This window comes from Lathamus discolor, chromosome Z (assembly GCF_037157495.1).
Source record: "Lathamus discolor isolate bLatDis1 chromosome Z, bLatDis1.hap1, whole genome shotgun sequence".
Classification (NCBI taxonomy): Eukaryota; Metazoa; Chordata; class Aves; order Psittaciformes; family Psittacidae; genus Lathamus; species Lathamus discolor.
The window spans coordinates 27,725,482-27,750,973 of NC_088909.1; the positions used below are offsets into that span (position 1 = coordinate 27,725,482).

Consider the following 25,492-nt stretch of genomic DNA (forward strand, 5'->3'; position numbering starts at 1 on the left):
GCTGTGTCCATTTGGGTCCTGGCTGGGGCCAGGACAGGGGTCTTATGGCAGTTCTCACTGCCAGGACAGCAAGCGCTTGGCAGGGGTCTTGAGCAAATCATACCTGTGTCCAGCTTGCCCTCACCATCAGGTTCATGGTGCTGTACCTGAGCTGGTAAAAGGTCATCCTCAAAGAGCAATTATTGTTCACTTAAATACTTATTCTGATTCTCGTGTTAGAAGTGTTTGGACAGCAGCCCCTGCTGCCGCTTGGTTTCTGTTTCCCCTTGTTTTCTCTCCCCATCTCCAGGCATGGACATCCTGCTTCCTGCCCATCCTCCCCTCCCTGGGACTGTCATTCACCCCTGTCCCCTGCTCTCCTGCCAGGCCCTGAGCACTGGGTGACAGGAAAGGGTAGACTGTCCGGAATAGTGATGCTGAAAATATAGTCATTAATGGGACTCTCGAAACCCAGATGTCCTTTCTGAACACCAGTAATTTGTTTTTAATGAAAAGCCATGCAGTGACCCTGAACAAATGAATTTCCTTTATATGAAGTCTATGTGCAATTACCTGACTAAAGGCACCTGAAAACAGTGACATTCAAAACTGAGCTTTGAAAAGAAAAGCATAAAAAATAGCAATGGTGCCATTACCAGTCTCTTAGCTAGGAGAAGATTTAACGTGTGAAGCAGAAGGAGAGGATGCTGGGAAACAAAACATGTGGTTTTCAAATGCATTTTTTCTTGTGGCTAGCAGGTATTGGTGTGTAGAAGAAGTGAGCTTATGTGACCTCTCCATTTTGGGGCTCTTTCTCCTACCTGAGACTACAAGGAACAGCACTGGCACTCAGCTGCTTGAGCCCAGCCTGCAGTGAGGGGTGCAAGGGAGCTCGAATGTGAGCTTTGTGGGTGGGAGGCAGCAGTTAGGATATCGGACCTCTGGAATCAAGCTTCTAGGAATTGGTGAGGTTTCGTCCCCCCTATCACACTGAAGACTTAAATCACAGTTATTTTCATGCATTTGTTATTAGTTCTGGCTCTGCCTTTGCCAAAGTTTCAACATAGCCTTTTGTAATCTCCTGACACACAGCGATAAATATTTGAAAGCAAAGCAGCTGGGAGGTAAAACACTTAAAAATGGGAAGACAAAGCAAATTACAGTATGTGGGATGACAGAGAGCATTGGTGGCACAGCCTTAACTGGGTTCTCCTCTGATTTACAGCACAAAGGTGAAACTGCTTGGTTACATGGGCAGTGATGCTATTGTGGCCAGTGAGAGTGAAAGGAGAATCAGGTCCCTTGTGCTAGAAGGACTGAAAGCAAATGCAGAATAAACCTTAGCATTTCTTTGGTGAAGTGGAAAGTTTGCGAGTTATCTCCTTGGAGTCTGGAGGTGACTCCTAAGTCCATTTACCATCTGCTCCACCTGCTTCATGCTGACATTACAGCAGGGATGTTTATTTCTGTGTGGATTATGAGCACTTAATTTTTCTGTGCTGGTATCACCACTTATTTCAGCCCGTGTAGCTCAATCCCAGCCATCACCTGGTATGCCTCAAAACACCTTCACCCTGTGCACATGCACACAAGAGCACCCTGGACTTCCACCTCCACAGCTCAAGACCTGCTGCCACAAGACAGAAGTGCTGAAAGTTTGCATACTCTGGTTAAGTGAATTTACTGTTTTTCTTCATGTCTAGTGCTGCTCCACAAAGATGCCTCCCCACCCTCATGTAATCTGGAGGACAAATCCTGGAGAAGTTTCATCACATACGATGAAGCAAGTGATATGCCATCACAAATATCTTGGGGCAATACCAGGTTGCAAATAAACTGACAAATGGTTCCCTTAATTAATAATGAAGCAGTTAAGAAAATGGTATGTGTTTATCCGCTGCTTGTGTACACTTTGGGTGAGGGTCTGTGAGCACCTTGGAAGCCTGGAGAAATGTTTTGGCATTCATCTCTCAGAAGTGTGATTACCACGCTCGCACAGAATATAGATAAAATTTATATATTGTTTTCAATATGATGTTGTCAGATATTATTTCATTAAACTGATGTAGAAATTACCCTGGAGAGGGCAAGAAGGTGAAATACTGGGAAGCTAACAGCCTCTGGATCTGCTGTTCCCAGACCCACTTTCCCCTTACAGACCTGATCTTCAACTGGGGTCGGCTAGTCATGACCGCTGGCCACGAAGGCTGTCTGCTGCTTCACACTAGCTGAGGATGAGGTCCCAAGCATCCCATGCTCTGCAGAGCTGGTCCTGTCTGCTCTGTGGGCTCCGTCTGCTCCGGCTGTAGTTTCTGCCTCCTACTATCAATGTGAGATGCTGTGCATATCTAAACATAAGTAAGCAAGGGGAAGTGTGTATAAACAAAAGGGTCTGTATTTTTGGAGTGAGGAGGAGGAGGGAAAACATATTGTATTGCTCCACTCTTTGGAAATGTCTATGCATTTGTAATAACAAAATTACCATAATTTGCTCGTTAACGCAGCTAGATCAGTCAAGCATTGTTCCAAACATGCAGAGGCTGCTTCCCGCTCTAGGTCTGCCAGTGAGTTAAGCACGGTAGAAATTAGCATGCAAATAGCCCTAATTCGGCTGAGCTGTCAGATCCGCATTCAGCTGCTTGTTCTCTTTGAAATCCCTGACAGAAGCAACTCAGGCAAGCCCACCCTCAAGTAGATTCAGCCAGAAGAGGTACCAAGGGGCACCTCCTGAGTGACAGTTTGGCTACCTTCAGTCAAATCTGTCTGTTATGTCAGCTGGCTGCGGTGTGGGTGACACTGAGGGGGCTGCGGTGCAGGGGGTACTTTCCAGCAGGAGCTTGATGCCATAATCATCCCTTCTTCACTCCAGGACAGTGCTGGCATCTGGGGCTCCTGCAGTTGAGCAGTGGCCATGGGATAGGGCAGGGCTCTGTTTGGATGATGATTTTGAAGTTAAGCCATTGTTTGCAGCAAAAAGTGTCACTACTGGGGGGGTTTAGGGCTGATGAATGGAAGATGCAGTCTGTGGTCATTTCTTCTGGAGCCCTGCTGAGGACTCCTGGCACAGGTTGTCTTTTCTTACGGAACTCATCAAGCATCAATGTGGAGGATGCTATGCTGTGTAAAGCAGTGTGCAGATGACATCAAAAGGATGCTGCCAGCAGCACCATGGCCTCCTGCCATCCTATGGATGGTGAGGACAAGACTGGAGGCTCTGAGCTGATGGCACAGGTCTCCATCCTGCGTCCCCAGGGGGAACTGTGGGACTTTCCATCTTCTGTCACTGGCAACACATGCAGAGTTACTCAAAAGGAAAACAGTGGCTGTTCCCTGTTGATGGTTCATTCAGTTTTATGATGTACTTCCCTCCTTTAAGCAATATTGGTGATTGTAAAAGAAACAGTGAGAGTTTAAAAGCTTTTTCTTTCTGTTTTGGGGTTTGGTTTTGGTGTTTTGGTTTATTGAGGGTTTTTTGGTTGGCTTTTTTGTTTGTTTGTTTAGGTTTTTTATTTATTATGTTACTAAAACTCTTTCTGTCCCCTGCAAGCCCCATTGTGCTGGCAGCTACAACAAACATGAGCCTGTGCTAAAATACCTGGAAATTTAAAGATATGGCACTTGTAGATGACATGTTAAAAGCTTGTCCTCTGCTCATTAATTGCATTAGCCCTGTAGGACCTGGCATGGGGCTGGTTTGCAGAGCTTGCCTTCCACAGTTCACCTTCTCTGAGGCAGGTCTGGAGTCTCCTCTGGGCATCAAGGACATCCGCTTGGCATGCAGGGGCTTCATGGTGCACTGCTGTCCTCTCCTCTGGGAACGCAGGAACAGCTTTACAAAGAGTTTGCTAAAGGGTCATTGTCTGCTGGCTCTCAGAACCAGTGGCTCCTCAGGCAGTGCATCCCTGATGAGCCGGCAGTGAAAGCTCAGTGGACAGCCACAGGTGAAGTATGCTGCTGCATCCTCTGCTGTCCACAGGTCCTCTCCTGTTTGCTCTGTGTTTGTCATTATTGACAGTTGTCCGTTGTTGGAAACACAATAAGAAAAAGTGAGCTGTAATTAGAAAGCCACAAAGTCTAAACTAGCTCTGATTTTGGGAAACTGCTGTTTGGATTGGTGAAGAAGAACACCAAAAAGCCAGTTAAAGTGCCTGGTATCCTGAGCCGTGCCTCCAATACAATGCCTTGCATTGCTTCCAAGGCTGAAAAGCATGACTGGAGCTGACCTGGACTGCTTTGTACTCACAGGGCTGTACCCAGCCCCATTGCTCATTATGAGGTTTCTCAGAGCAGAGCAACAGTCACGTGAGAGCACAGAAAACGCATCATCATTCTGAGCATTCAGCTTTTTTATGTTTGTGTCTTCTTGTCTTATGTCAGTACCCAGAGTTTAAAACAACTGGAGATTACAAAAGCCTTGTGGTTACAAACAACTAGTTGCCGGAGGTTTTATCACTGCAGTGTGCCCAGCATCTGTCACAGCTGCCAGCAGTGGTTCAGGCACTGAAGTGGTTCTGTGCCTCATGTGCTGGGTGCACGCAGTAACCAGACCCATCCACCAAAATCCGTCAGGCTGTTTTCTGACAAACTGCGTTCTATTATGAGCAAGCGCTGAGATCCCTGCAGTAAGTGGAGTGAAAAGCACTTCATGGCCTGCTGTGTCTATGGGCAGGAGTGTGACGTGGCTGGTGCGTTCCTGCAGCACTGCACCGTGCAAGGAGTGCGCAGTGTCACCCTGAAGGCAGCAGCCGGTAGCAGGGATGGGAGAGCAGAGTCTCTGTTCCCATCACATCTGAACTCTACAGCCCACCTGTCCAGAGCTCTGTTGTGTGGTAGGTACTGTGGAGGATGCAGTTTCTTTCCTCCTGGGTGTTAGACCCTGGCTACCCTGCTTGCCGCCCGTGATGAGCACCCCATGAAAGAGCAGCTTCTTGTGCGCTGCTCCAAGCCCATGTTTCTGTGTGTAGTGAAAGATACCTCTGGCTCTGGGTAACAGCCTGAGGGTTCCAGTGTCTGCCCTGCTTTGTGGTGTAAGGAAGCACTTAACAAGTTGTCCTTCAATGAACTAATGTCTCCTGCTTCCAGCATTTGCTGCTGCAGGATGACCCATGCAGAAGTTTTGGGGGGTTTTGTAACCAATCTCTCTCCTGCAAAACATTATTTATAAACTTAATCCTTTTTACCGCTTGCTGGACTTGCTTTCAAAGGCTGTAGGCTTGATTTGTGTGTGATGATTATTGTAGGGGGTTTGCTTGCAGTTAGGTCTGTTTGAACGCAGAACATCTGCCCTAAGGTAACCTCCAATGCTCAGAACTGATGTCTGTGGCACAAATAGAAATTGAGTATTTTGAGAATTAAGTATTCTCTTTCCAGGAGTTTCTCAACACATTGATACTTTATCTAAACAAATACAAATGCCAAAAGATTACAGTAGATTGCAATGCAGTATAATGCAATATAGTATGATCAGAGCAAAAAAAAAAAAAATCAAAATGAAAAGTAAACCAAATTAAATGAAAATTTCTAAGCAAAATGGCATGCCTTAAGAACAAGTGAAGATGCTCCAAGGACAGCCTTATTTCAATGGCAGAACTTTCCTCTGAGAACATATTTTGAAGTGGAGGCTGTCAAACTGTAGGTAGCAGGGTTTGTGTTGGAAAACTGCTGTGTGTGCACCCGGGCAGGTGTGAACCCCTGCATAGGGTGTGCAGGTCAGAAGAGCCTGAGTACATGTCTCTCACATGCCCTGCTCATGGACTGTCTGGCTGTGCTGGGAGAAGAGGGACAACCTGGATGGGGAAGTGGGAAGTCTCCAGAAAGAAGGATGTTTGCTTATTTCTGGCATCAAATACAGCACTGGGGCACTTTGATTGTGAATCATCCGTCACCTGTGACTGCAGTAGATTTGGGATCAGGCGCTGCACGAACTGCAGAGTAAACCAGGAAATTTAAATGTAACCTCCTTAATTCCTACACAAAAAGACTTAACAGCATTCTGGTCACGCCTCAATGTCTGTTTAGCAGCAGTTGCGCTGAATCCTGTCAGTCTCAGGTAGCAGCAGCAAAGGTTGCTTTGTAACATGGACTCTTTGTTGAGGAATATATAACTTCCAAGTGTACACAGATATTTTGCTTGCATGAAGAGGTGTGCATGGACTCCACAGTGGGGGATGAGTAGTGCCCAGGCAGGAGAACGGCTGTTTGCTGTGTTGGTGAGAGGTGTGGCCATAGAGTGACGCTGCTGCCCCATCTTCTCTTCCTACCAGCCTCCTGCAGCACAAAGGAGCCACCTCAACCCAGGCTTTGTAATCTTCAGTCTTGCATGTTTATTAAAGTCAGAGAACATAATGCCACCTTCCGTGAGGACTGTGGTCCTGCGAAGGGTGGTCTGGGCTGCTGGGACATATGAGGAGCCATACGTTCCCCGGAGGATGTGCCATGGTGTCCTCAAGCATCAGTCTGCTAGATGTGGGAAGACAAACCCCGCCTGTGATCCTTTTCCCACCACCTGCTCTCTTCCTCAGCACAACTTTTGACTAATTCAGCTGGATAAGGCCATCAGCTGCAGACAGTACTTGAGAAATGGCTTTGGCTACAGAGTGTTTGCCAGTAGGGTGTCTGTCCTGCTGGAGGACCAAGCTGCTGCACTCCCAGAGATTGACCTGAGATAGGCTGACATGTTTTTCTCTGCATTAAAAAGATGACTGTAATGTGGATGCGGTGTAAAACCAAAGCAGTGCTGTGAAAATCAAGTGAGAAATTATCTGTCTTCTGTCACTCAGGCATTCATTTGCATTGTGTTTGGTGTCAGAAAGAAAAACTTGACATCCCTGCTGGGGCCATGTCTCTGTATTTCAGAGCTCGCCCAACCTCCTTGTGATGACAGAAAGAACTAGAGGGGGAAAACAGACCCTGCTGATGTGCTAATGCTCTAGTTCAGGGGTGGCTGAAGCCTGGAGTCCAGCTGAAGGAAGCAGGCAGAAGGGCTAGGATGCTGATGTTTTGAGTGGTTCAGCTGGGAGTGCTCATCCATGCAGGAGGCTTACATAAGGACAAGAGACTTCTGCCCATCAAAGGTGCTGCCACTTTGGCAGAAAGGGCAGAACGTGGCCTGATACAGCCCGAGTTGCTGGTCTGGTCCCAGCATGCCCCTGGCAAGGTCTGACATGGTCACTGAGGCTGGGGACAGTGGTGGGATGCCTCAGAAAATGCTGGTGTGGGAGGATGCTCCCTCAAGCATGCAGACACTTTCCTGCCCCTATTAACACCTGTGTTTGCAGATAATTGAAGACTGCTTCCATGTCAGCAGTAGCATATATTTATCAAGCTACCAAAATGCTTAATTTCCAGACTTCACCATTTCCACACTGCTGCTATGTTATTATGACTTGTAACATTATATCTGCTTCTGCTACTAGCTAAATTACTTGTGTAATTCCTGGAAGTAACTACTCATTACATTATCATTATGAAGGCTGAAATTATGAAACAGGCTAAAGTCAGGATGACGCATGGAGTGGAATATTCTCATCTGAACCAAAGGCAACATTTCCATTACATAGCTTAGAGAATTTCATCCCATGAGATAATTCTTGGTACTTTCTATACCAATTTAGGATGAAACCCAGAAAGCCTGATACTTTCTGCAAGACAGAAGTTTTCATTTTCATCCCACCTGTTCTACCAGCTCATCAGTCCTGAGCAGGGAAGGTCCATCCTGCATGGATGGAGGACATTCCATGCCTCTCGTCCACACCATGCCCCTTGTCTGCTCTGTGCCCCTCACCTTTCCTGGAAGCAGGGAATGGGGCTTTGTGAAGGACGCAGGCAGCCCTGCAGTCCAGGCGTGGGGACACCCATGAGGTGGTTGCTGCAGCAACCAGCACAGAGTGGCACTGCATCCCTGGCCTTATGTCTGGCAGCGGTGGTGCCAAGGCTCTGTGAACCAAGTGTGGCTCACAGGGTTTGGTATTGCCAGTGGTGCATCTCTGTGCATCTGTGCCCACCTGGAGTCCCAGCAGGTTGTGTGCTGATGGCTGGTATACAACTGGTGGGAGAGGTAAGGGGCAAATTCCTCATCATCATTGATTGCAGTGCCATCTTCTTCACAGGTGAGTTGGGCAGCTGTCCTCCTGGTACAGGGAAATAAATCTCTCCTAATGCAGTTGCAATATGGTTGCTCTGTGGCACCACGTATCTTTGTTGTATTAAATACCTTTGTGTACAAAAGTTTAAAGTGCATAGCTAAAACCTATGTGGTTGCAGTAATTGCAGCTGTAAATCTTTTTGTCATCCTGCAAAGACTAGGTGAGGTATTTCATAAATATGTCAGAAGCAGCATTAAAATTTTATGGCAGGCAGCACAGGTCGAGAATAGTACAGTGACTTCACAGCAAGGTATGTCCACCTTAACCCACAACTCATTAGTCATTGATGGGATTTCTGTGCCTTGTAGCTTCTTGGAAATGAGGTAGTGTTACAAAAATCTGCATGTTACTGTTATCTTAAAATATGACATCGTACTCAGAACCATTAAAATTGTACATCTTTGAGCAGGTGCTAGTTAATATAAAGATAATATAGGGGGGAAACACTGTCCAATATGTATGATCATAAAATTATATACGACCTTCATTAGAAGTTAATTGGCAGTCTTGATGGGGCTGAGAACTTTGGAGGGACTGTCTGTACGTGACCAAGTGCCTTCCAGCCACAACTGCAATAAACTTCTGCTTGGCTGATATGCAGGAAAAATTAGCCAGCATACCGGCTAATTTAGTTTTGAAATCGCGTATAAGAAAGTTTGGGTGGTGGCTGCACCTAGCTGTTCTTTGAAGGGTTGATCAATGGTTGTAAGATGTTATAGACAAGAGTGGGATGTGCTTGAGTGTAAATGTGCTGGTGGAAGGGGTCATAGATGATAATAAGTGATCTATCGATCCACTGGATTCTTACATTGGATTTACCAGTGGATTTACAAGCCTGTTTTCCTTTATGTGTGTAAAGAGCACACACATACCTGTGAACATGCATTGACAGATTTCTGTCGATGTGCCTGTGTGTACCAGTGGGCTGTATTTCTGCATGTGCACCCTCGGTGCTTCCAGGAGGAAGCTGCTGCTGACAGCATGGTCCCCAGCACACCAGGAAAACGCTACCTGAGCTTGTTGATGGTGGCAGGCTACCCGGTACCCTAGCTGGTGGATCCAAGCACGTTAGCCCACCTGCTAAGGAGCAGACCCCATGCCCCTGCTCAAACCTGGATTGTGCCCCCAGCACCACTTTGGCCATCCAGGCAGATTGCTGTGATGGTGTCTGTAGGTAACTGAACAGGAAGGGTATAGGAAGCATTTTGTGCTTCCAGCTGGCTGTTCCTTTTGCTGTTAGGAAAGAAATGTGTTTTAACCTGCTAAATTTCACTGTTTGTTCAGGTTTGTTGGAGGAGGGTGCTGCAGGTGCTCAGCCACAGAAGCAGAGTGCTGCTTACACTGCTGGCCATGGTGATTGATTAACAGTTACTACCTCATTTCGTGGCTGTTCTTTCAGTGTTATAGATGCTGTCTAATTAATTCTGTGGCATTAATAGCACTGCCTGGGATCCATGAATGCCTGGGTACTTGCGGTTGGCTGGACTGTTGCAGTTCCAGGGGCTCTATCTTGGCTACAGCGGGATGAAAGTTTTGACATAATTTTATTACACTGTGTTTAAACAGTAAGTGTAGAGGGCTTAGTGGCTTAGTGCTCTAAGAACTTGCTGTTTGTCAGGGGTTTTTTGGGGTTTTTTTCTTTTTCATTTTAAACCAAGAAGTGAAGATTTTGTTCCATTTAAGGGAAGTTTTCTTCTTACTTGAAATACATTTGTGAGGGCTGTTCTTTTGCTTAAAAATTTCACTTTCAATTCCATCCTCATTAAAAAAAAAAAGGAAATATTAATTGTACAGAAAGCATTTCTCCTTTTCCCTTTATTAGTGCTTTATTCACTTTTTCTGTGGGAACAGATAAATTGGTGGATACAAAGCCAGGTAAGCGATGGTCCACAGATGGGGAGCAGCTTCGCATTTTCATGTGGAGGACATGAGGCACAGCGAAGAGCAGCTTCGTTTTTTTCTAGAACAGCTCATTGAAGAGGTTTTCCAAACTGGAATTTTTCAGTTCCCTTGGGAAATGTTTCTTTTTCGTTAAAGTTCCTGCCAACCACAAACCATGCTGGCTGCGGCACTGTGCAAGCTCAGGGGCTCATGGTGCTGAGCCTCCTCCTGTTGTAGAATCAACCTGGTTGGAAAAGACCTTTAAGATCATCACGTCCAACTGTTCCCCAGCACTGCCAAGGCCACCACTGAACCGTGGCACTGAGGACCTCATCTACACGGTTTGTGAACACTTCAGGGACAGTGACTCCACCACTGCCCTGAGCAGCCTGTTCCAATGCCTGAACACTCTTTCAGAGATTTTTCCTAATATCCAGTCCAATACGCCCCCTCCTTCCTCCTCCCGCTGATGCAGCTTGAGACCATTACCTTTCATTCTGTCATTTGTTACCTGAGAGAAGAGACCAGCCACCTCCTGGCTCCATCCTCCTGTTGTAGAGAGCAATAAGGTCCCCCCTGAGCCTTCTCTTCTCCAGACTAAACCCCAGGTCCCTCAGCTGTTCCTCATCACACTTGTGCTCCAGGCCCTGCACCAGCTCCTTTGCCCTTATCTGGACCCAAAAAACCTATTTTTCATCCCTCAGAAAGCTCCTAACACCATGTCTTCCCCTGCTCCCCTCCGAGTACCAGCTTCACCACTCACACACACGCGTGCTTTCCTTCTCAGGACTGAGAGGCCTCCAAGCAGAGAGTGAGGTCCCTGAAGCGACTGCGGGGCTTGGTGGCTGGGGGGCTCCTAGCACGCAGCACATCTCAGCAGAGTTGTGCAGCATGAACTGGGCATCCTCTGCCAGCCACCAGTGCTGCCCGAGGCCCGCAGAGCCCCATGTGCCAGGAAGGTGCTGGGCTCTGGGCTGGAGCGAACACCCCAGGGACTCCTGCCAGCCTGCCGGAGCTTGGCTGCTGTCCTAGAATGGAAGGCATCAGCAGACACCAAGATCCAGCTGTGGGTATGTCTTAGGGAAGCAACAAGAGCATGGTGCCTGCTCCATGCCCTCGCCCTCAGGCAGGCAAGAGGACATGCTGGGGCTGCTGTCACTTGCCTCGCTTGGCCCGATGCAGGGGTACATCTCTTTGGGGTGCTGGACACCAGAGTGGCGTCAACACCTGAAATATGTGTCTGGCCCCCTGGCCCAGGCTGCCATTACTTTCTAGAAGGAACTTGCTGCAGCAGCGATCACCGTCACATGTTGGACCTGAAATCTGTCCTGGAGCAGTTTCTGATATTCCAATCCTGCGAAAATTTGCCTAGCCTGCCCTTCAAAGTCTGGCCTATGAGTCCAGCTTACTTGTCCTGGGATTTTTCACTGGTTGTCACCCTGGGCATTTTCATCGAAATAAATTGGGTAGAACATGGCAGGGTTTTGCTAAATATAGTGTATTTTCCTGCTCGGCCTCCTCCCGGGGGGAATGTTGTTTCTAACACACGTTTTGTTTCAGTAAGGTTCTACTTCAGTAATTTTTCCTTTTTTTTTTGTGGTTCTGTTGTTTGCAGAGTGTAGACTACTTGGTCTGAGCAGGCAGATTAAATGGCCAAGCGTGCTTGGTCCATGGAGCAGAAGGCAGTTGTCAATGTCCTTCCTCCTGTGGGACTTCCATGAGAAAACAAAGTGCGAGGGACCAGGAAACGACATGCCAGATTACTGCTGGTCCACCCAAAATGTGCCCTGGGGTTTCTAGTCCCCCATCTTAAATGCAGCTGATATTTACAAAGATATTTACAGATAAGAGCAGTATAAATCACTGATCCTGTTGTTTGCTGATGAATGTTAGAATTGGGAGAAATTCCAATGTTTAATCAAAACAAAAAACAACAATAAAAATTACTCGGGACTTCAAAGATACAGTTTGTTTTCCAGTTAATATTTTGGGAGACATTATTTATTAGCTTGTGTGAACTCAATTTGAAAACAGATTTAACAGATCTCTGAATTTGAAAGAGGAAGAAAAAAATTATTTGGAAAAAATCTGACTTAAAAAAACCAAAACACAACAAATTCAGGGCTTTTTTTTTACTGAAGAATTTTGTGAAAATTGTCACAGATTTGCGCAAGTATGTTAGGGATGTGAAACTACATTTTTTGCATGAAAGGAAATCTTAACTAAAAGATGTTTCCCAGCTCTCCTGTACGTGAGGAAAACTTGTAAGTAGTGAGTTTTGTGGGCCAGTTTTGTGAGGCTGCAGACCTCTTCCTCTCTCACCCTGAGACACTATGATGGCTTGGTGTGAAGAAGCAGATTTGCTTTACTGAGGGGAAAATACGCCATTGTTCTGTGCAAGAGAGACCAGATCATTTTCCTTCTTTTCTAAGGTCTCACACAGTTGTTTGTCATTCTTTTACGTGGAGTGCTGTGCAGGGCTGCTGAATTATGAAGCAGTCTCAGGCAGAGTTGCCATACGGTGACTTTTGTGTAATAGATTTCGAGGGTACATTTGGATAGCTGCTATTTCACGGTGCTGGTCGGTGATGTGCAGGCTGCTTGGGTGTGTTTGCGTGGCTGTGTGCAGCATTTAGCCCTGCTCCCCATGCAGTCAAGCATATCTTAGCTACCAAGGTAATGATTAGTATTGGAATTCACTGAAGAAATTTATGATCCATGTGATTACTTCCATGAAAGAAAATAATAGAAAACAAGTAAGTCATGAGAATGTTAATTTAAAAAAGTTACAATAAGGTCTTTCGCCCCAAGGGAAAGGTGGAGACACCTGTATTCACTGTTGGGATGTCAGGTTCGAGGGGGAGAGGGGTTCATCTGCAGGAGCCCAATTCAAGGACAAGTACAGCAGATTGTTTTTAAACTTACCCAGGATCCCAACAAGGAATGGGCAAGGTGTAGCTGTTTGTGGCCAGACTCTGATATTTGTCCTACAGCCTTCCATTCTTGCACCTTATAGAGCTGCATTTATTGAACACCATTTTACTGTTTCAGTTTAATTTTCTGACAGATGGAAAGGCTAAATAAGACACTGTCCTACACCTGGAGCTTGCATAGCAGAAAGACCTTATTAATGGGGACTGGTGAGTCACACTGTAATGAGTCCGGTTGGAGGGATGCTGCAGCCACAGGGTTGTGGTTGCTCTCCCCATCTGCCTGCTGGTATTCACTGGAAGCTGTTGCATGGTGGTCACTGGGAAGAAGGCGTGTTTTATCACTTGCATGTGGTATCATTGTACAAATGTACACTGTACAATAGTACCACATGTTGTACGTCATATTGTTTCCTGCAGCCATCCTATGGATAAAACTGCTCAGCTCTGTGGTCCTGAGGGCTTCACCCCATCCCAATGGCATGCGCAAAATCCTGAGAAAATGCAGCAAAGACTTTCTGAACATGGGTCTGCCTTCACATAGCTTGCTCTGGTTGAGCTGTACAGGATCTGGAGCTTCTGATTCATGGGTCTTCTGAGACTCTGGGCACCAAAGCAACACATGAACTTGGAGGTGACATATAAAACTTTGCTGAGTACTGGTGCAGATTTTGTGTTTCAGTCCAAAGGTACCAGCTGAGTAACAAGCATGTTCCATGTTTGAGTAAGCTGCTGGTTTCTGGTGTTAAGTGCCACATGGTCTGAAGAAGACAAGGCTAAAGACACATACCTTACTGCTGTGCTACCTAAGAGGACTGCAGTGGGTGCTCTGCATGGCAAGCAGTGGTAGTGCAGTAACAGTAGTCAGGCTCTCTCCATACTAGGAGGTTTCCACACCTTGGCTGGACATGGCCTATGTCAAAGCTGTCCCTTCTTTGAGCACCTGCCACATCCTTCTGCCTTTCATTGGGGGAGGAAGGTTCCAGCACCGTCCAGCCCCAGTCCAGCACCAGTGCATAGAGGTGCCAGCATCTTCCTCCAGAGGCAGTTCTCTAAAGCCATGGCAGTTTGAAAGACACCGTGAAATCTCTTTCTTCATCTCTTGGTTCTTGAGATTTTTAAGCTCATGTTTTTCAGTTTCTCTGCACATCACAATGGAAATTTGCAGGGACCTTACCTTAAAAGCAAGCAGACTGGTAAACATGAGTTGATAATCCCTGGAGAAGATGCTGCAGAATGGACAATGCCATGCTGCAGAATGGAAAATGCTGTTTGGCCTGCAGCAGAGGGTCCATGACCACTATAAATGGTTTTGCAGCCACCCTTGGGTCTCACCCCATAAGCATGGGGGCTGTACCGCTGTCCCGTGGTCTCAGGGGTCATTCTTCTCCCCACCCCCTGCACCTCTGGGAGTGAAGGAAGGGTCTGACCCTTTTTGGGGCTGTAGCTGCCTAAAGCGCTGCAGCAGTGTGGAGTCAGGTCAGAGCAAGAAGTAGGCTGGCTCTGGCAGAAGTGCTTGGTTTGGTGTGTTTGTGTCTCAGTGAATTATTATCAGGACCAGGCTTAACGTTCCACATGAAGGAGGGATGTGTCCCACTGCTACCCTTTCCATGTGGTGTGGGCAGGCACCATGCACATGTGTGTGTCCCTGGGTAGCTGATTCATTGTGTTTTTGTATGGGGCAAGGGCCAGCTACGAGGCACTGCTGTCAGTAAGTGTAGCTGATGGACCTTGGAATATCTGGTGGAAATCATGAGGCATGAACATTCATTCATCTAGCTTAGTTTCACTTAACGGTTGTACCATTTGACTGCCCAAGTGCTGCAATAGTAGTAGCAGGGCTTGAGACACTTCTTTTCCCCTTGCCTCCCTTGTATTTCTTTTCTCATTTTCCCTCCTGCACACCCTCCCCCCTTCCCTTCCCCCCCCCCCCCCCCCCTTCTTTCTCACTCTTTTTTTCCCCTGGAAGGCTGATGGATATGCAGAGTATGTTAAGAAGCAAGCGATACTGTCACCGAGCTGATGGTGCTCAGTGACTCCTCAAGCTCCTGGCTGGTCTGTACTGCAGGAGCTTGACACCCTGACCACTGAGGCATAAAAAACAGAGAATTGGAAGACTCAGCCTGACAGGCACCAGAGCGTCCCCCAGAGAGGGTCCACCATGTGTGTCTGTGTGTGAGTGTGGGGAGGAGGGCAGTGGGAATGGTGGGGGGAGGAGATCAAGGCAGGAGAGGATGAAACAATGAAATGTCATCCTGTTCCCACCCGCAGCCCTGCCGCAGCACTGATGGAAACAGCTACCTCCTTCTCAGCGGCGTGCATAGCGTCAGCACAGGACAGTCTGGGTCTGTGCAACCTTGGGTGAATGGAGAGAGGAGCAACGGGTGCAAAGGGGAAGGGGAATGGTGGGGCAGCAGAAATGAGGGGTTGTCCTGTCCTCGATGGATATGTGCGTGCTCTCCCTTGGGGGGCAGGCTTATGCAGCTCGCCATAAGCTTTGTTTGAAGCCTGGGGTGATTCTGGTGCATGGAGATGATGGGCAGACTTCTCTGCACACCCTGTGCAGTCTACAGAGCGGATTTGGCTCTGTCCTGCTGTCCTGACTGCCTTTTCCCTCTGCCTGTGTACTGCGCAGCTCCAGGAGTGGACGTGGCAGAGGCTTGTTCCCATCAGTGTTCGCGTGTCATGTTGGTCAGACAGCGCAAATGTTCTGTGCAACTAAACCAGGAGTCAATTTCTGCACTTCTCCCTGCCCTATAGAAAGGAAGAAATAAAACCCGTGGGGAAAGGGGTATGCAAGCTCCTCCCCATACAAGAGACACCCACAGGATGAAGGGATTTGTGTGTGATGCACACAGGACTGAGGAACTAGCTGTGAACTTTTAAGAACTGAGAAAAGATAGCGCCACTCACCTATGAAGTTACCAGCCAGATTGCTGCCCAAGTGCCTTGCAGTCTTGGGCAAACAGTTGTTTGCTGAAAACCGAGGGGCTTTGGGAGTGGGGCAAGCAGGGAGGGCTCTGACTGAGCAGGAAGCCTCAGGTGTGGCAGTAAGGAAGCAGAAGAAGGGACCAGAGAGGAGCTACTGTGTCCTGCACAAAGGAGCTTGCTCCCTCACTGGTGGAAAGCAATGGAAATGCCTTTGCCAATGGCCCTGAAACATCAGGTGGCTCCATGGTACCCATTCTGGCTTTGCTGTCTCACTCTTTTAGAGTGAGCACTATGACGGAGGTAACCTTCAGGTGCTAAAGTCGTCTATCATCCATAAGTACAGAGAGTAGAAAGGAAATGTAGACACAATGTACTTCACTGGGAAGAAAGCTTTGGAGGCTCATTTTCTGTGGCTTATGGTGTATTAGTGCCATTCCTTAGAGGCAGTAGTGGATCTACTCTGAGCTTGTGGTGAATTATGGTCAACAAAGCAAGGCATGCTGAGCATGCTGCACTTGCTGCTGCTGCCTTCAGACCTTGTCTCGTTGCCCTGGACTGTCCATGGATGCTGGTCAGGATGGAGAGAGCCAGTTGAGCCTGGTGAGTGCAGTCCTATGGGTCTGAAGGGCTATGAGAAACAGGGAAGGTGTTAGTATAGGCCCCCTGGGATAGAACAGTGATGGGCAGCTCTTGTTGTCAGCACATTCAGCATATCTGCTGGCATCCTTTGGTGTAGGCTGAGAGGCAGCTTGTTTTTTGCCAAAGCAGCATCATGTGGAGATCAGGCTACCCTGGATCTGACCCTCTATTTTGACGCCAACCTGTGATACTTCTGTATTGGCAGAAAATACCTTTGCAGGTGGCTGCAGTGGCTGCCAGTACTGTATGGCTATCGCAGCCCACCATGCTGCTGACCAGAGAGCTCCCCTGACAGCCAGCACAACTCCACCAGTCACCAGAGCATCATCCCCTCTTCCCTGGGTCAGCAACTAGCCTAAACTGTGTCCTGAACCAAAGAGACCACTCATGGCCCTGGGGACCCCGACATGGTCCCCAAGGAGGGTCTGGGGGTCTTACCAGGCCAATGTGCTGAGCCTGGGGAGCTGGAGATGTGGTATCAGGGGTCTGCCACTCAGCTGGGGTGAAGGCAGCTGCTGGGAAGCAAGCATCTTCCACTGCACCCTGGCAGCCCTCTCCTCTTGCCTACTCTTTCTCCTGCCGTGCTGCATTGTGAGTGCGTGTATTTGTGTATGGGAGAGTGAGGAGAAGAGGAAGAAGGGAGGAGAGCAGAAAACTGTCATTTTTGGAAAATTTCCTAATAAATCAGCAACACTGTTGGCATTTGCATGGTGGTGGAGCCGGGTGCCCTGTCCAGGGTTAGAGCTCCATGGTGCAAGGCTCTGCCGTGGAGAACTTGCAGCTGAAGTATGAAACAGGAAGTGATGTGAAAGAGAACAGAGAGATGGGGGGAGCAGGAGCTGGTGAGGAGATAAATAGCTGGAACTCTCTGAGCCTTAATTGTGTCTTTGTCTGGAGGGTTTCAAAATCTGAAACTCACGCAAGGATTCCTCTCCTTGAGCTGCAGTGATGCATAGATGTCTGGGACCAAGACCATGTTCTCCTGGAGAGACTGGAAGAGTACCTAGTATCTAGGGGGTTATCTGGTTTATCATCTCTTGCCAGCCGAGAGTCTGTCTGAGCACTCCTGTCTTTGTGTTTCTGACTCCAAGTGCTATAGGGCTGTAGAGGCAGGGGCCAGCCCTGTCAGTATGCCCCAGGGTCCTCTTCAGCTCTCCTCACTGTCTTGCTCCTGAAGCTTGTGTTACTTGAGAAACTCCCACCAGCTCAGCAGGCCTGGGCTACAGCACGTGGAGGATGTGCAAAAGATAGCTGTACCAGTTATTTAATAATTCTCCCACTCATATTGTCCTTCCTCAAAGAGGGTGGCCAGGAGTACTTTTACTAAGGCTGTCACTGGAGCGCAGCATGCGGTGCAGAGTTCCTTTCCCCCACTACAGTAACTGCGGTCTAAAATCAATCAAATTGTCTTTTGTTTGTCTTTTTCTCTTTAACTTAGGGAGTGAGTTTTCTGGGAGCCCATACAGCCACCCACAATATTCAACATACAATGACTCCTGGAGGTTTCCCAACCCTGGACTCCTGGGTAAGTGGCATTCCTGCCCTGGGGGCTCTGTGCAAGCTGTGACTCATTTGCAAGCTGGCAGTGATTGTCCACCAATAAGGTGGGCAGGATGTGTGTCCTGACATGGTCCTGAGTCTCCACGCTCGGCTCCCATGTGGGAATGCTGGTCTCCAGGGAAGCACAAATACTCTTGGTTCCTTTTGCTGGCAAGAAGCCCCTGCCCAAACCTCTTGTCTTCCTGTTTCTGCCATGTAAAATCCTTTCCGAGGCACAGGGTGTTGCAGGAAGACAGGATCCCCATATTTTTGAGGGTAAGGGATCCTGTTCAGACAAAACATGGGGTGCCAGGTGTTTACAGCTGAATGTGAGCCTCATCGCTCCCCACACTATTGTTTCTTGCATGTTGAAGCACTTTGCATTTCTCCCTGACCTCTCACTGCATTTGCTCCCCAGTTGTGTGTTTGCCCGATCCGTCCCTCCTCTGCCAGGGACCGCTGTGCCTGTGCAGCCTCACTGCCACCAGCACGGTCCCTACAAGCAGAGGGAGGCAGGAGCCCCGTGGTGCATGCAAGGATCATAGCCCTCATGTGAAGGATAAACATAATCCATTTTACACCACTGTCAAATGCTGGCCCACTTTGACCTTATATACGTGTAGCATGCAGTAATTAGAATTTTTCCCTGCATAATTTGCATGGATGAGGTAAGTAAAATACCAATTAATTGTCATCTCTCAACACAGGAGTAGCATGCCTTAGAGATTTCCAGATTTATGGATGACAGGGCTGTTATATGTGACCTCCAGCAGCGAAATACTTTTGAATTTTCGTCATACTTTTTTCATCCAGTTTCTTTGTTTTAAGTAATTGAGTCCCCATGTAATTGAACCACCCAGGCTGTATTCATCATGGTTCTTGTCCTTAAACAAATCCTTGGGGAGTAATAGACAGCCTCTGCCTCTCATGCCATGGTGCTGGTATAATGCTGCTATTTGCTGTGCCACATTTAAGGGTTTGTTAGCACTTCCATCATAAATCAGCAGATAGATCTCCAGCTAATATGGATGGGCATAGCTGCACAAAGCCAGAGGAGTCCCTGTGCTTAAATGCGCAGTTTCCATGGCCACAGCCGGCAGCGCCTGTGGGATTTTGGCTTGGCTGTGTGGGGAAGATGCTTTAGCCAGAGGGAAGAGTGCACACTGTGCTTTCTTCATTTCTGATTTTGCAACTCCTTTGGAAGCTGCTTAAGCAACACTGCTGCATGGACAGGCCTGGGAAGCCAGGCTTTGGGTGGCTTTTTAGATTTTTCTTGCAAACTGCTAAAGAAACTGGAATGGTATGAAAAATAAATGAAAACCCAGACCAAACCCTGTCCATGGGGAGAGGGCTTTTGCTGAAGCTCCTGAGCTGCAGACCATGCTCCTGCCTGTGGGTCCACACTTCCACAGGGAAGGATGTGCTCACAGGAGCTGTACCAGAGCCAACCAGCCTGGGCCATCCTGGAGCTCCATGCTGCCCGATAGGGATGGACACTTCAACTTCCACAGCCCACAACCTGCTTCACTTTTCTTCTGAAACAATGGTCTTGGACAGAGTGTGATAGCCAGGATGCAGGTCCGGGTACATCCCCATGGTGCCCTGAAGCTGGTGAAGATGGGTCAGGAGAAGACTATAAAACAGAGGCTGATCAGGAGCCAGCCACCTGCTGCCAGGACACCTTTTACCTATTTCATTCCCTTTATTCCCTGTTCTTCCTCTGTTTTTACCCCCTTTCCTATTCTTCTTGGATGATACATTCTGGGGGCAAATTCCTTCTCACCTTTGACTGTGTGAGAAGCATGCGATATGAGCACAGCTGAAAGGGTGGCGTGCTCCCACAGGCAAGGCTGGTGTCTCAGGCTGGCAAGGATTTCTACAGCAGTATTTACTCAGCAGCATGCTGTGAACGTGTATTTAAATGAGGCAAGGGCAAAAAGATTTGGATGCTACCATTTTCCTTCAGAAACTGCAGCTTTATTGAAATTGAAATGTTTCATGGGATAATGACAACAATGCTGGCATTTTTTACTAGTGGGTGTTGTTAAAATGTATAATCTTGGCTTCCTTGTTTTTATCCTCATCAAAATACTTTGTTTCGGTATTTTCAAAATCTTGCATTTCAATAAACACAGACTCAGTTACCGTGCAGGTAACATTGTGTTGCTTTTTGTGTGCAATGACACACTGATCTGGAGTTACTAGACTGGAAGTTTTGATGCATCAAACAGGAAAAGAAATGGGTATTTTTGTTCTGCAGCAAGTCGTAAAGATGAACTTACCATTGCAGTTCAGCGTGATTGCAAAACTGGGAGTGCTGGAGTTCATGGAAGGGAAATCCTTTTGTCTGACCACTGATAGTTTTGTAATACATGTTCTGCTCTGTTCCTGTCATTGCTGGGCTGGTTGAGAGCTGGTGTGGCCTGTGCCTCCCTGTGCTGCTTGAATTGCCCCATGGGCATCCTGTAAGAGCTGGGCAGTGAAGTCTTGGTGGTCAGAACCTTGGAATTCCATTTAATTTCAAGCCCGTCAGTCAGAAAAGCACCAAAAGCAAAACAGTGATCGGTTTGGAAAGACATCTGTTAGGAGTCCACATCATACCCCACAGGGCATTGCAAAGGTCTATAACCTGCCACCTCGGTGGGGAAGTGCAGTCTGCTTGATCATGGTGCACAGTGGTAGGGGGCAAACCTTCTCAGCTGATACTTCAAGAGACACTGTATTGTCTCAAGTACAGCTGTAAGACCCGAGTGCTCATGTCCCATTGTGCGGCCTTAAACTGCAGGTTGGACATATCTCTTGTGCCCTGCAGAGATCCTCCTTATCCATAGCTCTGCCTTTGTCCCAGGAGCCTAATCCTGCACTTCCTTCTCCCTGGGTGCCCACTAATCCCATTCAAAGCAAGTAGGAATCTGTAGCAGAGTCTCAAAAACCTGCTCCAAGTATCCTTGCCCACCCAGAAAGCGCAGTGTGACAGGCCTGAGCACCTGCAGTGGAGAGGAGGTTAATTTATACTATATCCAGCATGCTTCCACTCTTCTCAGGAGTACACGTGAGTACGTTTAATAATTCTCTCCTGAGAGCAAGCTCTGGCAGTAGCAGCCTTAAAGCACAAACCTTGACAAAATTAATCAGGACTGGTACATGGACTGACAGAGTTTGTTTTACTAAGTCCCGCTCCCTTCACTGAGATGAAAGTGTAATACTGTAAGCACTTAACAGTGCCTATATTCAATTAATTCCCTGTACTGGCAAGGAAGAATTGCAGCACAGCAATCACACAAGGCTGAGACCTGTAAAAGAGGAGCTAAAATGGGAGATGCCGCCATTTGCAAGTGTCAGGAAGAAAGGATACTTGGGTAAAAAATGGGGTTTTGAGGAAATAAAAAGAAAGTAACAGAGATGAGAAAGGTGAAAAAGCTTTGCTCATTAGTCCCCAGCCTTTGTCCTATGAGTGCGCAGCAGCTGTGAGAGGCATGAGACATGCCTCCACAGCACCATGCTCTTGGTGTGGAAGTGATGGGAAGCAACTGCCAGGCCCCAGCAGAGCACTGACTGCCCTCTGTTGCGCATGCCTGCCTCTGCCCTTGCTGTGATGTTCCCCACTCCTTTATCCCTGTCGGAACACCTGCATCTGCCCCAACTGGCATGGGAGCTGATGCAAATAGGTGACAGTGCTCCCTCCTCTCCAGGACAGTCCGGAATGCTGTGCCCTGTAGCTCTTGTGGAATGTGAGACAATCAAGCTACAGCCCTCCAGAGTGGGGAGCAGAAGCTGGGCAGAATTACAGAATCATAGAATGGTTTGGATGGGAAGGGACCTTAAAGCTCATCCAGTTCCAATCCCCTGCCATGGTCACGGACACCTTCCACTAGACCAGGTTGCTCCAAGCTGTGCCCAAGCTGGCCTTGAACACTGCCAGGGATGGGGCAGCCACAGCTTCTCTGGCACCCTTGCCAGCGCCTCAGCACCATCACAGGGAAGAACTTCTGCCTCAGATCTCATCTCAATCTCCCCTCCGTCAGATTAAAGCCTGTCCTGTCCCTACAGGCCCTTGTCCAAAGCCCCTCTCCAGGCTTTCTGTAACCCCTTTAGGCACTGGAGCTGCTCTAAGGTCTCCCCTTAAGGAGCCTTCTCCAGCCTGAACAAGAAATTGAACAAGAAGAACAAGAAAAAGTGGGTAGTCTGCTGGAGGTCTGCTATATCTTCCTGCTCTCCTGTCTGTTTTTTCAGTCCCAGTGGCTACCACACACAGCTCTGTAGCAGGGGCACGACAGCCTCAGTGCCACTGACTGCAGCTGGACTGCGGACAGACCTCGAGTTTCCAGCGGGGTGTGCTGGGAGAAGGACACAAACCCTGGCTGCTTGTGTGTCGTCTGGTTCTGTAGCTGCAGCTGATGTCTTCATCTCAAAGCCAGAAGAGGTGGACAAAGGGGGATCTTTTTCCTTTTTTTATTTTTGCTTTCCCACTGTGAAGGATCTTCAACTGGTACAGTACAGGAATGCACATGGAGGTACATGCACAAGTGCATGGGAAGCAAGTGCTTGTGCACACGGGGCTTAGTCCATCACTGTCAAGTGTGTCCTGCCACACGCCGTCAGAGTCAGCTGAACACATGCACACTAAGAGCAGGTAAAAGATGAAGAAAAACAGTTCAATTTTGTGATGGCTTGTTGCAATGACTTCTTTACCACTTTTTCCTTGTTGCATTCGGTTTGATGCTGCTCATGGTGGGTTTCTTATCCCTGCATGCTGACTGAGAGGGTTTGCCTGTGCCATCCCAGTGCCAGCATGGCATTGTGCAAGGGCAGAGCTCGAAGCTGGTTGATTAGGGTTAGGTTCAGTTCTTCTGTGGAAAGATGAGAGAACAAGTAGGCACCAGAAATGACTGTGTCAAGAAATAAATTGATGGTAGTATGGATTAGAAAGGAAAAATGACAGAAAGACAAATCAGGCCTGTTCTGGATGGGGGCATAGTGACAGGAAGAGTGAATGCTTTGTGATGTGATGTTTTCATTTTTCACTTTAAATACAAGCTTTTGTGATTTTTCTGCTGAAAGGCAAACTAGAAAAATCAAACTTGAGAGACGTGGAAGACCTTTGGAAAGCATGAGAGAAATATTGGGCTTTGGCACTGAGTCAGAACAGCAGTGGAGGAAGAAGGAGAGGGAAAGCCTTAACTCCCAAAAGATCCCTTTTACCACAAAACCTTAACAAGTGCAGCATTTGGCTCTGATGGGTCCCACACATTGCACTGCATCAGGCTGAAAATTTTGGTGCCACTGGATCCCTCCCTTGGATTTTCTATCCCTGTGCCTAAGCTTAGCTGCCATGGCCTGTGCCAGTGCCAGTATGGACTTGAGTGTCTGCTGAGTGTCTCCCTCTGCTCCCCATCAACCTCCTCATGCTGTGGCGGGTGAGGACAGCTAACGTTTCATGGGCCTGCAAAGTGTTACACCCCAAACTACTGTCTGCCCTGCACTGCAAAATGATTCCTAAGGACTCACAGGCATCAGGAGTGGCTGTTAAGGGGCATGAAGTGACAAACTGGGCTCCCCAGAACATGCAGCCCCAAGTTCTGATGCAGAAGCCATGCTCCTGTAATCAAACCTCTTAATTTCTGACCGATCCAGGTTGCAGCAGCAGAGTATTGCATGCAGGTAGGACTCTGATCATGAGAAGGAAGTTTGTTCTCCATGGCTGTGCCAAGGAATGCATCGCACATGGGTGTGCTAAGGAGTGCGACAGCACATGTTGACTGAGCATTGTTTTTCAGGTGCACTGGGCTTGTGCTCCCTTAGAAATGAGCAGTAGGACACTGGTGATGAAGCCTGAGCTGATTTCTTGAAATGGCACTCAGGACAAAAGCAGCTTAGAAGCAGCAGGTGGGCTTGCCTGCGAGATGGATCCTAGTGGGTCCACAGCAGTGAGGCAGGGTGGAAGAGCCCATCCTTTCAGGAGATGTTTCAGTTGATGGGGCTGTCTCCTTGGGGTGCTCTCTCAGGCAGCATGGCTTTATTTCACCAGCCCTGGAAACAGCTCCAGGCAGCTGGTTTGGGGGGGAAGGTGAAGAAAGGCCTACATGTTGCAATTACACCATCACCCTGAGCCAGTGGTTAAAAGTAAATGTCCATGGGCTTCCTCTTGGAGACTGGCTATGTGGTTTTCACTCCCTTGCTTGGCCTTTTGAACCAGCAGCCCTTGAGTAATCACTCAGGTAGTTTTGGGATGAACAGCAAAGCCTTCAGTTGGAGTCTGTGCATGAGGAGGGAAGGCCAGGAGTTCTTCAGCTTCCCACACGTAGGCTCCTTCACTCAGTGGAGAGCAGGCAACAAGTGGCACAGGGCATGCCGGCTGGGTTCTCCTTCCTGCTCCGAAGTCTGTGTCAGGGCCATGGTGGTGGAACAGCCAGGACACTGTCACACTCAGTCAGCACCCAGGTGCAGGGCAGCCATTGGACCTGCCAGAACAGGGTTTGCTATAGTCTGAGATGGGAAGCAAATTGCTGAAGACGCACCTTTAGCTGCACTGCCACCCATGATTTGCTGAGGGGCCCACATGACCTATTGAGGTCTAATGGCATCACCTTCTTCTGGAGGGGCCAACTCCTCTGTCTCAGTGGAGTTGCAGAAATTACCCGCTCTGTGACAAGTCATGTCCCTGGCTGTGAAAACCCTCAACCATGTCTGCCAGACTGCTGTTCCAAGTGAGATGAAGGCAGGGAGTTCAGGGTGGCTGGTGGCTCTTGGATGAGCTCATTTGTGAAACCAGACCCTACAGCCCAGTCTTTCCCAGAGCTGTTCCTTGCGCTGGCTCCTTGTTGGTCACCCAAACATGTCTGGGGGTGTCAGACTCACATGTCCCAGTGCAGGTCTTTCCAAGGGGCTTCTTCCATGCTGTGGCATGCTTTGCATCTCACGCATGTGAGATTGCTGGTGACTTGGAGACCCTACTGGTAGCACCTTCAAAAGTTGTTTTACATGACTGTTTTCTCACACTGAATCAAAGTTCATTTCCTTGCAGTTGCACTTTGAAAGTTTTTAGTAGATGGTGTTATCTGGACAGGTAGGCATCTCTCCATGTACATCTCAAGTCAAAGATTGTTCTTCATTCAAGCAAATGGTCCAGGTTCCAAGTGATCCTTTGGTGATCACCCAATCTACTCATACTTAGCCCCACATGACAGAAAAGGGTCACTGATATTTTTCAGGCCTCTTCTTAGTAAATGAGTGCTTCATCATTTACCAATCTGTGAAGCTTAAAGCTTAGCCCATATAGTTCATTCAAATGCGTGACACATGTATTCAATGAAGAAACAGCACAAATTTGAGCAGAGGTTTAAGTGTGATCTGGAGCATCAGATACTTTAAACAGCTGTGGTCTGGACATCAGATACTTCACCAGAAGAGGCATTATTCACTGGAGGTAGTTTGTGAACCACTTTCTGA

The 25,492-nt window shown here is 48.0% G+C and overlaps 1 protein-coding gene across 13 annotated transcripts in view; it reads left to right on the forward strand.

The window, feature by feature from the left end:
• Positions 1-25,492, forward strand: part of PAX5 (paired box 5) — a 142,398-nt gene that overhangs the window by 109,991 nt on the left and 6,915 nt on the right. For 3 of the 13 annotated variants that reach the window (XM_065663446.1, XM_065663448.1, XM_065663447.1), the window contains one exon: positions 10,161-11,964. In XM_065663446.1, the coding sequence (XP_065519518.1) occupies positions 10,161-10,474 (314 nt within the window). In that variant the 3' untranslated portion in view covers positions 10,475-11,964. The other 10 variants (XM_065663451.1, XM_065663455.1, XM_065663457.1 and 7 more) reach the window with 8 other exon arrangements.